This window comes from Hyperoodon ampullatus (genome assembly GCF_949752795.1).
Source record: "Hyperoodon ampullatus genome assembly, chromosome: 17".
Taxonomy (NCBI): domain Eukaryota; kingdom Metazoa; phylum Chordata; class Mammalia; order Artiodactyla; family Ziphiidae; genus Hyperoodon; species Hyperoodon ampullatus.
In genome coordinates, this window is record NC_136930.1 from 45,269,051 (window position 1) to 45,284,630 (window position 15,580).

Consider the following 15,580-nt stretch of genomic DNA (forward strand, 5'->3'; position numbering starts at 1 on the left):
GTGGGATCTTCCCGGACTGGGGCATGAACCCGTGTCCCCTGCATCTGCAGGTGGACTCTCAACCACTGCGCCACCAGGGAAGCCCCCAACTAAATTCTTAAAAGGGGTTCCAACTTGGCTGAAGCCAGGACCCTGCTACATAGGTTCTAAAAATATCACTTATAATTAATCAGTTTCTCTCCTCCTTCTTACTTTTACACACCCACATGTGTATACACACACGCATTATTCACAACTGGATGTTGAACTTTTAACTCTTCCTACTCTTTTGAGACCCACAGATGCTACTGACCGTTGGGATGCTTACTAGAACAAGTGAACGAGACGATCAGCTCACAACGTGATAAAACAGAAGCCTCCTCATCTGAGAGACTCGAAGCAGGACGTGGAAGCCATGAAGGACCAAGGGCTCCACAGCTAAGGAGGCGGCCCCACTACGACCACCTGGATTTCTGGGTTCAAAGTCCCTTAGTCCGCATCCCCCAATGCCAAAGTCCCAGAAAAGAGAACCTGGCTGACCAGCCACTGTTGGGTGCCTCTCTCGGTGCAGAAACCTATACCCAGGGTGGCAGACAGGTCTTGTCTTAGGAGAATTTCTGCCAGAGTCTCCCCGATCTTCCCTCCATCGGGTGGGATTGGGGTTCAGTCCTGAGAGAAGGGGATCAGTGGATATGCAGATTCCCCAAAAGCTCTGTAACGGAACTCTGCAAGCGAGGCTGAATACAGTGTTTTAGGAAAAGTTTAGCTATTGTGGCTTTGAAATGCCATGGAACTGTGTAACTTCCAGAAGATGAATCAAAGCAGTGATTCTCGATGCGTGAGCCTTACAACCCTTTCAGGGGTCCAAGAGGTCCTTCCTTTCCCAATTATACATCAGTGTAAAGCTGGATTCTCTCTTTTTTTTTTAATTAATTAATTTATTTTTGGCTGCGTTGGGTCTTCGTTGCTGCACGCGGGCTTTCTCTAGTTGTGGCAAGCGGTGGCTACTCTTTGTTGCGGTGCCGGGCTTCTCATTGCGGTGGCTTCTCTTGTTGTGGAGCACAGGCTCTAGGTGTGCAGGCTTCAGTAGTTGTGGCACGTGGACTCAGTAGTTGTGGCTTGCGGGCTGTAGAGTGCAGGCTCAGTAGTTGTGGCGCATGGGCTTAGTTGCTCCGTGGCATGTGGGATCTTCCCGGACCAGGGCTCGAACCCATGTCCCATGCATTGGCAGGCAGATTCCCAACCACTGCGCCACACTCCCTGCTGAGTAGGAAATGGTATGGATGACTTGGGTTTTCCAAAGCTAAAGTTCTGAGATATAACCCCAGGAAAGTCTCTCTTGCCCCAGGGAGAGTGTCCATGGATGGGCCTTCCTAAGTGTTTCCAGACACTTGCCCTAGTTTGAGTCATCACCGTTGCCCGGTACCTACAGGGCTTCAGGACTGGTGGCTGAGCTGATGCAGCTCGTTCTGGGTTACAGAGGAGGAGCTGGACTATCACTGGACAACGTCCACCGGAGCAAAGGCTGACCTATGTGTTCATCCTGGGGTGGACCTCTCGGACAGGTCCAGGGGGACAGGCTGTCATGTCGGCTGTGTTCTTTAGTTACAAGAAACTGAACCTGCCGGGGTAACTGAAGAGAAGCAGGAATTTATTGGAAGGATATGGAGGAGTTCAGAAACTCAAAGGAAAGCCAAAGAGCCAACTTGAAAACAACAGAACAAGGCAGTAACTGAGGTGTAGTCTCTTCAGCGTCCACTGTCTGCATGCATCAGCTCCAAGCATCTCCAGTCTCTCTGTGAAAGGTCAAATTTCCAGAAGAGAGTCCGGTTGGCCAGCTTTGGTTACATGCCTGCCCCTTTACTGGGCAACTTTATTGATAGTACCTAATGGCAGAGGGCGGGGTTGGAGGGAAGATAGTTATTTTACTGAAAGAGGGTGCCATAGATGATAGGTAAGAAAAGCATTAGATGTCCATTACAGGAAGACTTTCTCAGTGGAAAACCTGCTCAGAGAGATGGCCCTGGAGCCCACCCGGATTATAGAGGCAGAGGCCAGAGGTGGGCTTAGCAATTCAGTGCAAAGCTGACAGTGTGACAGACAGCACACTATCAAAAATTGTTTCATTATGGGCTTCCCTGGTGGCGCACTGGTTAAGAATCCACCTATCAATGCAAGGGACACGGTTTCGAGCCCTGGTCTGGGAAGATCCCACATGCCGTGGAGCAACTAAGCCCGCGTGCCACAACTACTGAGCTTCTGCACCTAGAGCTTGTGCTCCACAACAACAGAAGCCACCGTGGTGAGAAGCCTGCGCACCGCAATGAAGGGTAGCCCCTGTTCGCCGCAACTAGAGAAAGCCCACGCACAGCAATGAAGACCCAATGCAGCCAAAAGTAAAATAAAATAAATAAATAAATAAATAAATGTTTCATTACAAAATTAGTGATATCCTCATTGAATAAACTAAGAAATCACAGAAAAGTCTAGAAAAGAGAATTTTTAAAGTCATCTGTAATTCCACTACTGAGAAACAATCACAGTTAATTTTTGAGGGTGTTTTTCTCCTCCTATGGATTCTTGTTAACGTAGTTGAAGACATTCTGTGTATGACTTTGAACTTGATGTTTAAGCACCGATTCAATAACTGCTAGAGGAGTATTTTTGTAACACTGGCCTAGTAAATGACTTGACCCATAGCTGTCCTACGTGGTGGAAGAGACAGAGGAGACCTTTTTGGGCCCATAGTTCCACCAGTACTGGGGACCAAGCATCCACTTTGCCCAGCCTGGGAAGTTGCCAAGGCCTGCCCTCCATCCCATAGGCGGTTCCATCCAGCCAAGGTGGATGGGAACTTCCGCAGACATTGTCCTATGTAAGGAAAGGCCCTCATCTCCACTTTAGAGCCCATGGAAGCGCCTTGTGTTTATGCTTCAGGGAACTGTGAGTCTAGATCATTCCTGTGGGTTTCTGCTTATTCTGATGAATTCTACATTGTCCTTCTAACATGAATGGATCATATTTCCATCTGATCTTTACAGGTGCCACTACCTTTAAGTCATTTGAAATGATGTCAAGAATATGCTTCATGATAAAGAGTGAAATTACTAGGAGGATGGAATCATGGGAGAATCCTAGTTAAAATAAAGCTGTAACTATCTTCATAATGGGCCACGTATAATATAGATGTGTGTATACTTAAATTCCTGAACCTGTATATTTAAGAATCTAAAACTGAGAGCTTGCTTGTTTTAACCTTTGCTGACATTTGCTAAGGGATGGAATTCATGGTGATATAAGAGTTCAGAAGTCCATCACTTGGAACTAGAGAAATCTGTACAACTCCCACAATGAACCCTCAAGCCATATTCCTATGAACACAGTCTACATTCAGAATTGGATGGAATCACTCTTGAAAGACTTTAGCATTTGTCCACACAGGAGTATTATTCCCCTTTGCTTTTTAACTCATCCCATGTGACTCGGGCTCCAGCCTCCCATTTTAATATCATCAGAGAAATCTGTTTTCTTTACTAAAATACTTCATCTGCCCAGAAAAGGGATCCCTAGGTCAAGGCTGGAGAGTGCTGGGCTTGGTCTAGTGATACACAGGGGACTTCAGCATAAGGGGCTCTTACCCCTCTGATTATTCCTTCTATGAGACTATCATGAGCTCCTTTATTTGTTTTTGGTTTTGTTTTTGTTTTTTTTTGCCATACGCAGGCCTCTCACCGCTGTGGCCTCTCCCGTTGCGGAGCACAGGCTCCGGACAGGCAGGTTCAGTGGCCATGGCTCACGGGCCCAGCCGCTCTGCGGCATGTGGGATCTTCCCGGACCGGGGCACGAACCCGTGTCCCCTGCATCGGCAGGCGGACTCTCAACCACTGCGCCACCAGGGAAGCCCATCATGAGCTCCTTTAATTCTCTCATTTCTTATCATTGTTCCTCAGGAGTCTGCTTCAGCCCTCTTCTTTTTTCAATCTATTCCTCCTCCTGAGGGATCTTGCCCACATTTTATTTTTTTAAATTTATTTTTGGCTGCATTGGGTCTTCGCTGCTGCGTGCAGGCTTTCTCTAGTTGCAGCGAGCAGAGGTTACTCATTGTTGTGGTGCGCAGGCTTCTCACTGCGGTGGCTTCTCTTGTTGAGGAGCACGGGGTCTAGTCGCAAGGGCTTCAGTAGTTGTGGCACGCAGGCTCCGTAGTTGTGGCTCGCAGGCTATAGAAGGCAGGCTCAGTAGCTGTGGCACATGGGCTTAGCTGCTCCGCGGCATGTGGGATCTTCCCAGACCAGGGCTCAAACCTGTGTCCCCTGCACTGGCAGGCAGATTCTTAACCACTGCGTCACCAGGGAAACCCCCTTGCCAAACTCTTTATGGAATTGTGGCTCCTGAATTGATATCTCTGGCCCGGCTTTCTCTCAAGTTCCAGACCCACTTAGCCACAAGCTACTCCACATTTCTACCTTAAAGTTGTCACTAGCACCTCAAGCTCAGCATGTCCTCCAAAATTACTATTCTTCCTATGTTTCTTATCTCAGTCAATGGCACCATGATTCTGCCAAGCTAGAAACCTACGAGTCATTACTGACACCTCTCTCACTCTATCCTCATTCTGGTCACCAAATTCTGTTTAATTTACTCATTTGGTCATTCAGTGAATCAATTTTAAACTCCTACTCTGTGCCAGACATTGTGTTGGGTATCTAATGGTGAACAAAAATAGGTCCCTGCCCTCATGGAGCTTACAGTCTAGTTGGGGAAACAGACAAATGGTGTTGTGAAAGAAATATGCAGAGTGCTGAGTGTTTAGTCTGGGAGACAAGGACGGCCTCGAAGGAGGGACGTTTAAGAGAAGAGCTAAAGAACACCTTAGGAGTTAACTAGATCAAGGAGTGGGGTGGGGAGTTCAATCTCTAAGCAGACAGACCAGTGTGCGCACAAGTCCAGAAAGAGGTGGAATGAGAGAAACTTCAAGGAAGCCTTTGTGGCTCAAGTGTAATGAATTACAGGAACAGTGATGAGAGAGGAGAGGAGAGGCAGGCAGAGGCCTTATTGTTCAGCACCTTGTAAGGGTGCTGGACCTTCTTCTAAGAGGACAGAGAAGACTCTGAAGACTTTGCGGGGGGAGTAGGGTTGAGGGGTAGCAGATTTATATATCAACTTCACTCCAGCTAAAACATGGTGAGTGGATTGGGTGGGGCCTGAGTGGATGTGGTGGGGAGGGGAGCCCACTGGCTTCCTTCTTGCCACTCCTATGACCATGGTCCCCTGTCCAGAATTTGGCTGTCTCTTGCCTTCCAGCAGAAGACACTGCTACTGTTTTCCCCTTGAACTGCAACTTCCATGTGGCTGCTGGACTACCTTTCAACTTCTCTCAACAGAAATGAAAACCAGTGATCCTTCATTATGCTCAAAATAAAGTTAAAACTCTTTAGCTGGCCACAAGTCCCTTTAAACCTGGCCCTTGTCTCCCTCTCCAGTGTCACACCCAACCACTTGTCCTCAAGTACCCCATGCCTTAGTCCACTAGAAGGGGATTCGAGAGGCAGACAGCAGTTTGAGGGAAAGGCCCAGAGGAGCCAAGGCTGAGGCTGAGCCCCAGGTCCAGAGTGTTGATCCAGCTGAGAGCACAGAAAACTGGCCCAAGTGGGGGTTTCAGACATTTGGCTTCAAGCAACTTCAGGCAGTTGGCTATGAGTATCAAGGACCAACACTTGGGAAGCACTTGGGGATAAGTCATCTGGCGGCTTGGACGTAAGACCAGAGGTGTAGTTGCTGGGAGGTGGTGATTGAGGACAGGACCCTGAGCACTGAGAGATGGCAGCTTAAGAGCAGGACCCCAACCACTGGAGAACGGAGGCTCCAGGACAGCCAGGATGCCAGCTTATAAAGAATGGGCAGGACTCAGAGACTTGGGGCTCAGAAGGTCAAGGACAAAGGCTGACTTGAGGATGGCTTGGTAAGGAGAACCATGGGAGAGCTCTTTATATTCCACCTATAAAGGGAAAAGGGGACAGAATGAATCCTGTAGTATAGGGGCAAGGCTAGATGTCAAGGCTAGAGCGAGAAGGGCATAAAGAAAGGAGCCAGGCAGTTCCTTCCATCCGCCCCCGCCCCCCCCCCCCCCACCAAGATCTTCATAGCTGTGGCTAGTCCACAGGACACACACAAGTCAAGAACATTTCAATTTAGCCCAATAAACCCCAAAGAGCTGTGATTACTTGGGGGGCCCATCCCAACTCAAGGTGAATGAAATCTTATATGGTTCTGAGAGCAGCTTTGTAACTCCAAGGAGGGTCTCTGGAGACCATGACTGTGCACAGTTCTCATGGTAACCAAAAGACTATGACATACTTAGAGGGCGGTGAAGTCATAGAACCCAAGCTTTAAAGTAAGTGAGTCAGTGTGCCTCACTTACTTTTGAAACAAACTTCTGAGACGAGCTTAGAAGAATTTTTCTCCCCTGAGTGCCATTTCCTCAAAGGTACTCACAGAACAATAAGGTGTGACTGTAATGGCTGCACTGAGTTGTCTTCTGGACAGTGTTAGAAGGGACATAAAGAAGGTGGACAGAGAACTAAGGCAGTTGAGGTGCATCGACGAACTCAGCACACGATGCCTGTGTGACTTATACGTGCACCCATACTGCTGCTGTGACTTGCACCCGTACCCATGCTGCCTGTGCTATTCAAAGCGATCACAGTCCTGCGGCCTGTGTGATCTCTACCCACGTTGCCTGTGTGATGGCAAGCTTTACTGTCTTCGCCCGTCTCTCAGAAGTTTGGAGAGGAAAGCCATTAGAGCCATGGAAGATGAAAAGAGAGAGCTTGCCAAGTAAGAGAACTTCCTAAGATTTTTATAGTTGGTATATTAGCTTCCTAAGTTGGAAAAAGGGGGGGAAAGTGTGACAATTGATACTTGAGCAAAGATGAAATGGGTTCAAGATAATGACTCTGGTGACTTAACAAAGATTTAAAAAAAGAAGAGTAAATGGGTCCATGATGGGAATTGTAAGATTCTCAAAAGACAGTGTAATGATGTCGATTGGCAAGGTTGTTTTCGGCTTATAGCAGGAGTGCCAACGTGATAAATAATGTGGCTTTAATGAGAGAAAGAAACAGGGGGTGTCATTAAAAAGCTATTGGAAGCAGCAAAATAAACATTTTTTCTGGTTATGAGTAAAGTGATTTGAGTATATTTCGGCTTACAGAAATGACTTTGGGAGAAGTAATAATAATTGATCAAATCCTTAATGTTTGCCAGAGGCTTTAAGAGTAAGGGAGCAAATTGCACAATAGAGGCATTTGTATGGTTTTGTAGGAAATCCTTTCTCCTACTCCCCAACTCTTGATGACTTAAAATTCATCTGGAATTGGGTTTATTGTCTGCCTCTCCCTTCAACTGTAGCAAAGATTGTGCAAATAAACTAGAGAACTGAGAGCTGCAGTTTTCAGAATAGAGTTGAAAAGGTTTTAATAGAATTGGATAATTTTAAATGCACTTTAAAATTTTGGGGGTTTGATCACATTTTATTTTTTGCCTGAGAAAGCTTTCTTTTTCTGTCTACATATGCCATTTAGTCTGTTACTATGATGAAAAAAAAATGGTTGAAAACACTGTCCCCTGGTTAAATAAATTATGGTACATCCATACATTGGGATGATATGTAAATGTAACAAGGACTGATGAAGCCTTTTAAGTATTGTCATATTAAGTGAAAAAAGCAAGGTGCAGAAAAACTACTTATATGCTACTATTTTTTAAAAGAAGGACACAAATAGATGATCTTTTGTATTGAAATCTATGTGACACATAACATTGTGTAAATTTAAGGTGTACAATGTTAATTTGATACATTTATATATTGTAATACGATTACCATTGTAGTGATAATTAGAACCTCTATTGTGTTACATAATTATCATTTCTTTTTAGTGGTTGGAATAATTAAGTTCTAGTCTCTTAACCACTTTAATGATTGTAATACAATATTTGTTGTCTATATTCACTATACCATGCATTAGAGCTCCACGACTTACTGCTCACTGCCAGTTTGTGTCCTTAAACAACATCCTTCCTACCCCAATGATAGATTAATAGATTAGATGACAGATAAATAGATTAGATAGATAGATAGACAGATAGATGATAGATAGATAGAAAGTAGATGATGGATGGATGGATGGAGAGAGAGAATGAGGCCCTTGACAACCGTGACAGTGATGTTTCCCTGGAAAGGGCAGTAGGGCAATTATTGTCCAGGTCATCAGTCACCAAAGGTCAGGAATGGGCCTCCCTCAATAGTCTAAGAGGGAACTATTGGCAAGGAACTATTGGCAATAAACTCATCTACACTCAATTTGAACCAGTTTTAATTTTTACTCCTTAGAGTATTAAGTTATATAAGTTTCATGCAGTGTGAGTCAGGGGTTCTTTTTTAAGTACTTGGTCTAAATGAGGGGTTACTTGTGAGCAAGTGTGTCCACTTCCCTGTGCCTCTGAATACTCGAATACCCTTGATCCAAGTCTGCTCAGCCTTTGTCTCCTGGCTGTCCCTATTCTCCGGACTCCCCAGGTGAGTTCTTCACCACCTGGGCGCCCTCTGCCTACTCTGGGAGTCTCAATGATCTGCAGTGGACACGACTTCAGGCTTAATTCTCGGCAGTGTGGTTTTTACAAGAGGTAATGTTTTCTCTGGTTTGTCATACTTTTCCTGACAATGCTTGGATTTTTTGTTAATTTATTTTTCTGTTGCTTGTGGCAGTATATGAAGCTGCTGTTGTCTTCCTGGATCTCTGAACTGATAATCCAGAGTCCATTTCAGAAATGACCTCAGGCTTGCCCTTTTGCATCTCTCCCCAGCCACTTTTCTTCCTATTCATACCACCTTGGGAAACACTCCTATGCTCTATTTCTGACAGCTTGACATTTCACTAACCTGAAAAGCTTAGTACTACCTGAAAACCTAAATATTCAATTTTCTGAATATGGATGAAAATGTTAAACCCTGATCCAGCTCCAATCCCAGAGGACTCCTACATTAATATTTTTTTCAGTGAAATGCCTCTTTTTTCTTCTCTCTCAGCTCCCAGTCCATGACTAAATAGATCCAGAAATATCATGTTGATTCAATTTTTTAAAAAACAATCTTTGGTGTGAAACTTTGTCCAAGGCTTTTAGAATGTAGAAATCGTATTCACATGACCTTTTACCCCTTAAAGAGAAAGATAGCAGTTTGGTTAGGTTATGACATGTGCTTTCAGATGGCAGGCTGTGTTATCCAGAAGATTCTTTGCCCAGTGGGGAAGTAAGGTTCCCCGGTCTATAGCTGCCATGACCCCACTGGAATTGCCTTTCTGTGTGAGAGTCCATGTGCTGTCTCTGGGTGCCCCTTTAATAACGGGCAAGAAGTTTTGGCTAACCATATAATTCCCCCCAAGAGTCATTTGAGCCTTCCTGAGTGTGTTATTTGATTGATGCACATGCGCGTGTATGTGTGTGTGGTGCGTTTTTGGACTGGGTACAGAAGGTCCAATTCCTTTTCATTGTTTACTGAGCAGTTGCTTCAAAAGACACCTTGGCCGTATCTTCATTAGTAGAAACCCAAGTAAGTACTTTCATTTCTTTAGCTTCTTTGATATTCTTTTTTCCTCCCCAAATTTCCTTTTGCACCCCAAGCACTCACCTTTTCCGACTCTTCCTCTTCTGGATTGAGAGAGACTGAAGTGACTGAATTTGGTTTCCTTTGTAAGAAGCCATGCGACCAGCCTGGTGTAAGTTTACACCTGACTCACCTCCACACTTCGTGGGCTTCCTGTCTTCTGTACTCGAGTGCCAGAAGCAAAGTCAGCCCCTCCTCAATCCTGCCGTTAAGAGTTTATTATCTAATTACCGAGCCCACGGCAGAGTGGCTCTGACACCTGGCTTTAGTCCTTGCCGGCACATGAACCTTGATTTGCAGCTGTGCCTAGGAATGCACTGGGCTCAACCTTGTGCCCTTTGCTGGTGCTTGGAAACTCATCCTGAGACTGTACTTCCATCTGCTCATCCAAGTATCCGTGGGCAGCCTGTGGCTCGAGAAGTTCCCTTGAAAAGCCCCCCACAAAGGGCACCATCTTCTGAAAACTTCAAAAACCTGCCCTCCGGTTTCTTGCTTACCCCTCACGCTCTGAGTATGAAGTTTTCACTGAATCACTCTCACTGGGGGAGGCTGGTGACTGTTAGCCCTCAGGGTTGCATTCTTTGTGGTTTAGTGGTGCCTCCCTGGGTCTTAAGCCCTCAGGGAATCTTTCCATCCCCCATCCTTTGACCCAAAGATCAGGGCATAGTCACACCTTGGGAAGCCGGCAGAGAGGAACTCCCGGGCTTTATGGCTTTACTTTACGGCTGGTGGCTGGTTGGCTTTCCCGCTGAGAGGAGAGTTCGCTGTTTCCCTCTGTGTCCCTGCAGAGCTGGAAGCGAGTTGGGCCCCTTGGTCGCCTCTCATAACAATCTCTTTGTACACAGAGGTCTCGGGGTGGCAACAGTAGGAGTTGCTGCCCATCCAGGCCAAATGCATGTCCATTATTTGACCTTAGTGTTTAAGGACACAGGACTCGGGGCCTGGTCACTTCAAGCCTTGAATTTCAGGGAAGTCTGTGTAAAGCGGAGCCTGGTACAGCCTGTTAAAGAAATTTACCCTTTATTGAGTGAAAACCAAGTGCCTAACACTTCATCTTCATTTAATCCTTGTAACACCGTGGCCATCTTATAGATGATAAACCAGAGTCAGGGCAATGTTCGTGATCATCAGAAATGGGACAGCTGGGACTTGAAGCCAGGTTTGCCTGACTCTGGAATCCATGTGCTTAATCACCTGGTTAGTGGTCCTGAGTGATCTCCCGACCAGGACCAGCAGCCAGCATCACCTGGAACTTGTTAGAAATGAAGATTCTTGGCTCCTCCCCAGACTGGCTGTATCAGAAAGTCTGGGGGTGGGGCCCAGACGCCTGTAATTGAACAAGCCCCGCAGGTGTTCAGATGCACCTGTGTCGTGCCACTCTGCTCCTGCTGACACCCTTCTTCAGCATCAACCAAAAGCCAGGAGGAGAGAGACAAGGCAGGAAATGGGAAGAAGAAGAAAGAAGAGAGAGGGAAAGATGCGTTGGAAAGGAACAATTGAGCTTAATGGGTCTTTGGAGGGGTCTAAATTAGGAGAAAAAGTAAAGTACTCCAAGGAAACTAGAGGAAGGCCAGCCTCCCTTTGGTTCAGAGTAGAGATAGGCATTCTCATCATCCTCATTACTTTATTGTCAGCCGGCTGAACCTGATTCATATCTTTGTGAAGAATGGCTGGCGATATCCCTCGCCTTTGCTGTGGGCAGTATTGCATTCAGGAGTTTGGTCATACATTCAGGTGAAATTCAGCTTCAGCTGGGAGAAGAGGTGACAGCCCAGAGTGGCAGACAGATGGCACTGCCCACTTGCTTTTCCCCAGGCTTTCCGAAGAGCCTTCTGCCACCAACCAAAGAGGCTGACTTGCCTCTGTTTACTATGACTAAGTTCCTCCCTGGTGATAACTAGTAGAGCAGGCCATCTCTCTTTGCCCATAACCCCACAGAACCAAGGAAAATCGCATGTGGGGTGACAGGTACTTTCCCAGGCAGGAGTCAGGTTGCAACTTCAGAGTTAAATCTGATGAGTAAAATGAGGCTCCTGCAATTTCTCCTAAACCCACACATTCCCACTGATAACCCCTGGCCTAAAAACAAAAGGAAGAAGAAACCTGGCCTAGCCAAGACTTTGGGGCAATTTCCTGAAGACCCACATTTGTGAGACCCCTGTTCAGCTGCTGCAGTGGGGATGGGGCTGGAGTGACACGAATAGAGGAAGAGGGGGAATCTAAGCAAAAACAAAAACAAAACAGAAACAACGAACTTATACTTCAAGACTCATATTGTAAGAGGAGGAGATAGATCTGGGAGCCAGCTTTGGCTTGTAGATCTGGCTCCCAGATCCATCTCCTGTAGAAGGCAACAGGGCTTAGGGGTATGTTAAAAAAAATTCCCTCTTTTTGCTTATCTGTATTTTGAGTTTTTTACAATGAACTTGTATAACTTAAGTAACAAAACGAAGTAAGTGTATAAAAAAATTCAGCAGAAAAAGTAAGAATTAAAAATGTATCTCTAACCAATCACCTAATCACAGTCCAGACTCCTCAAACCAGAAGAGCTTCTGGAAAGCATACATGCTGATACCTACCTTTGGAGGCCAAAAGATGCAAGATTTGCCAGGAGTGAGTCTTGGAACACAGATTTTTTTTTTTTTTTTTTTTTTTGCAGTACGTGGGCCTCTCACTGTTGTGGCCTCTCCCGTTGCGGAGCACAGGCTCCGGACGCGCAGGCTCAGTGGCCATGGCTCACGGGCCCAGCCGCTCCACGGCATGTGGGATCTTCCCGGACCGGGGCACGAACCCGTGTCCCCTGCATCGGCAGGCGGACTCTCAACCACTGCGCCACCAGGGAAGCCCTTAGAACACAGATTTTAAAAAAAAAATGTTAAGGGATAAAAAGAAGAGCATTTCAGAGCATTAGGTTGTCTTTGGAAGGATCAGGCAATTAGAAAGAAAGTGGTCCCTGAGCAGGGCCAGAGCACGCAGGGCTGATGCCAGGCTGCTGAGGTCCTCATGCCAAGAGCTCAGTCTGACTGATGGTTAAAATCATGACCTAGGCATTAAACAAGCCTGGATTTGAATCTAGGCTCTGCCATTCACCACCTTCACCATCTCCCCATCTACAAAATGGTGACAATTACACCTGCATGACAGGGTTCTTGTGAGGGACAAATGAAACAGTGCCTCTAATGGCTTAGCACTTTCCATGGCACACTGTGGGAAAAACAAAAACAAAAAGAAAAAACACATAACAGACAAAAGCCTAACATCCTAACTACGTGGCAAGCACTAGTATAGATTCTTTTCATTCATTAACTAATTTAAGTCTCATGAAACCCCTAGAAATGGGTTACTATTATTGTCCCAATTTTACAGATGGGGAAACTGAGGCAAGAGAGGTTTAAGGAGCCTGCCCAAAGTTCCATAACTAATAGGAGGAGGAGCTGAGATTTAAATGCAAGAGAATGTGGTGATCATTTTGTAACGCATAGAAATGTCAAATCACTATGTTGTGCACCAGGAATTAACATAGTATTATAGGTCAATTGTACTTCAGAAAAACCCAACCCACCAACCAAACAAACTCATAGAAAAAGAGATGAGATTTGGTTATCAGAGCAGTGGGATGGGGTGGGGGGGACTGGATAAAGGTGTTCAAAAGGTACAAACTTCCAGTTACAGGATAAATAAGTACTAGGGATATAATATACAACATGATTAAGTAACAGTGCTGTAGGTTATATATGAAAGTTGTTAAGAGTAAATCCTAAGAGTTCTCATCACAAAGAAAAAAATAATTTTTTCTATTTAATTTTGTATCTATACGAGATGATGGATGTTCACTAAACTTATCGTGATAGTCATTTCATGATATATGTTGTCAAATCATTATTCTGTACACCTCAAATTCACACGGTGCTCTATGTCAATTATATCTCAATAAAACTGGAAGGAAAAAGAAAAAAAGAAAATTAAAAATAAATACAAGAGAAAGATCTGGAAGGCCAAGCACCCATCTGTTGTTAACAGGGGTTTACCTGTGAGGGAGTGTGATTTACATGGGAGGACTCTCATTTTTTACTTCTACACGCTTCTGTAAAGTTTGACTTTTCACAATGACTAGTGTTTATTACTTTTGCTGTTTTGTTTTTCTTTTTAAAGAGGTAAAGATATTGCTTGTCAAGCTGTGTCTGAGTTCCATGGTCTGAGCTTCTTCCTCCCACCCTTTTTTTTCCCCTAAATTCCAGATTGAGAAGAAAAACAAATAGAATTCTAGCTTCCTCTTGCTGTAACAGTAACATTTTAGGATCAGTGAACGTGTGCGGCTTTGAACCCGATCAAGTCAAGGTGCAAGTGAAGGACGGAAAGGTGTGCGTGTCAGCTGAGCGTGAGAACAGATACGACGACTGCCTGGGATCGAAAAAGTACAGCTACATGAACATCTGCAAAGAGTTCAGCTTGCCCCCATGCGTAGACGAGAAGGACGTGACGTACTCCTACGGGCTCGGCAGTTGTGTCAAGATCGAGTCTCCCTGCTACCCTTGCATGTCTCCCTGCAACCCCTGTGATCCCTGCAGCCTCTGTGACCCCTGCAACCCATGCTATCCCTGTGTGAGCCGGTTTGCCTGTAGGAAGATGATTTTGTAAAGTGTAGGAACCCAGGACTTAGTAGAGTCAGGTATCCAGCACGGCAGCTCTTCTAGCGTTTCTCTCCCCCTTCTCATGGCTCGTGTTATTCAAGAACATAGAAAACTGAATACATAACTGCAATCCACTGGTGTGTGAAAGTATTTTGGTTCAACCCACCACAGAGCCCCGCCAGGTTAGTGGGCAACGGAAGGATGAACAGATGGGAACGGAGATGAATGGTGAGATCTGCCCTCCTGTGTGCTACTCCATACTCCACTACTACCAAATCCCAGGAAAAGATACTTTTGGGGTGGGCATCCCCAGACACTGTTTTTCCAAATGATTTTGTGACATGACCTTGCCCAGAAATGAAACAGTCAAAGCAGAAACCAAGACTAGTTAGGGCTGAAGGCAAGCGCTTTTTCAAAGCTACTGCAGTAGGGAGCACTGGAGAGAAAGTGACTCCCCAGAGGAAATGTGGTTGGAGTTTTGACTGGGGCAACGATGAGAGTACAAAAGTATGGGGGGAGCATGTTCACTGACAGAGGGTGGGGTGGCCATACAGCTGTCATGTCTCAACATTCCTGTGATTTGGGGGAAGGGCCAGCTCTGGCTCAGGGTGGTTTGCAACCTCCTATGGATTTATTTCAACTATCTGCTTTTCTCAGACCCTAAAACTCCCTCAAGGCACAGAAGTTCAGTCCAAAGTTCATGAGTGGAAAAGTACAGCTGTCATGAAATGAGAGCATAGTTCACCTGAACTTAGATCCTCATGGACACAGCCCGTGAGTGATTCGTGACCGCCAAGACAGAAATAAGTGTAAAGGAAGAGGGATGATGGGGAGGGCTCAGAATGAGGACACCGGTTGGTTACAGATCTGACTGTTACGGGGAACACAAAACCCTCACGTTTGCACAGTAAGTCTTTTTCATTAGTCTCAGCTGCATGTGCGTTAAAGCCTTGGCTGCACATGGGAATCACTTAGGGAAGCTTTAAAAACATGGATGCCGGATTTCCCTGGTGGTGCAGTGGTTGAGAGTCCACCTGCCAATGCAGGGGACACGGGTTTGTGCCCCGTCCGGGAAGATCCCACATGCTGCAGAGCGTCTGGGCCCATGAGCCAGGGCCGCTGAGCCTGCGTGTCCGGAGCCTGTGCTCCACAACGGGAGAGGCCACAGCAGTGAGAGGCCCGCGGACGGCAAAAAAAAAAAAAAAAAAAAAAAGGATGCCAAACCGTAAAGGTAAAAAACACAAACAAACCACACACACACAAAAAGAAAAAAATTTTTTTTAATGTTTTAAAGAAAAAGAAAAAAGTA

At 45.6% G+C, this 15,580-nt stretch overlaps 1 protein-coding gene across 1 annotated transcript; it reads left to right on the forward strand.

The window, feature by feature from the left end:
• Positions 1 to 6,493: 6,493 nt before the first annotated feature.
• On the forward strand, positions 6,494 to 14,278 carry ODF1 (outer dense fiber of sperm tails 1; the record flags this gene model as incomplete). The annotated part of the gene is made up of 2 exons (XM_079722444.1): positions 6,494 to 6,813; positions 13,879 to 14,278. 2 exons carry the CDS (start codon positions 6,494 to 6,496, stop codon positions 14,276 to 14,278), a joined length of 720 nt encoding a protein of 239 aa, XP_079578570.1.
• Between the last annotated feature and the right edge of the window lie 1,302 nt (positions 14,279 to 15,580).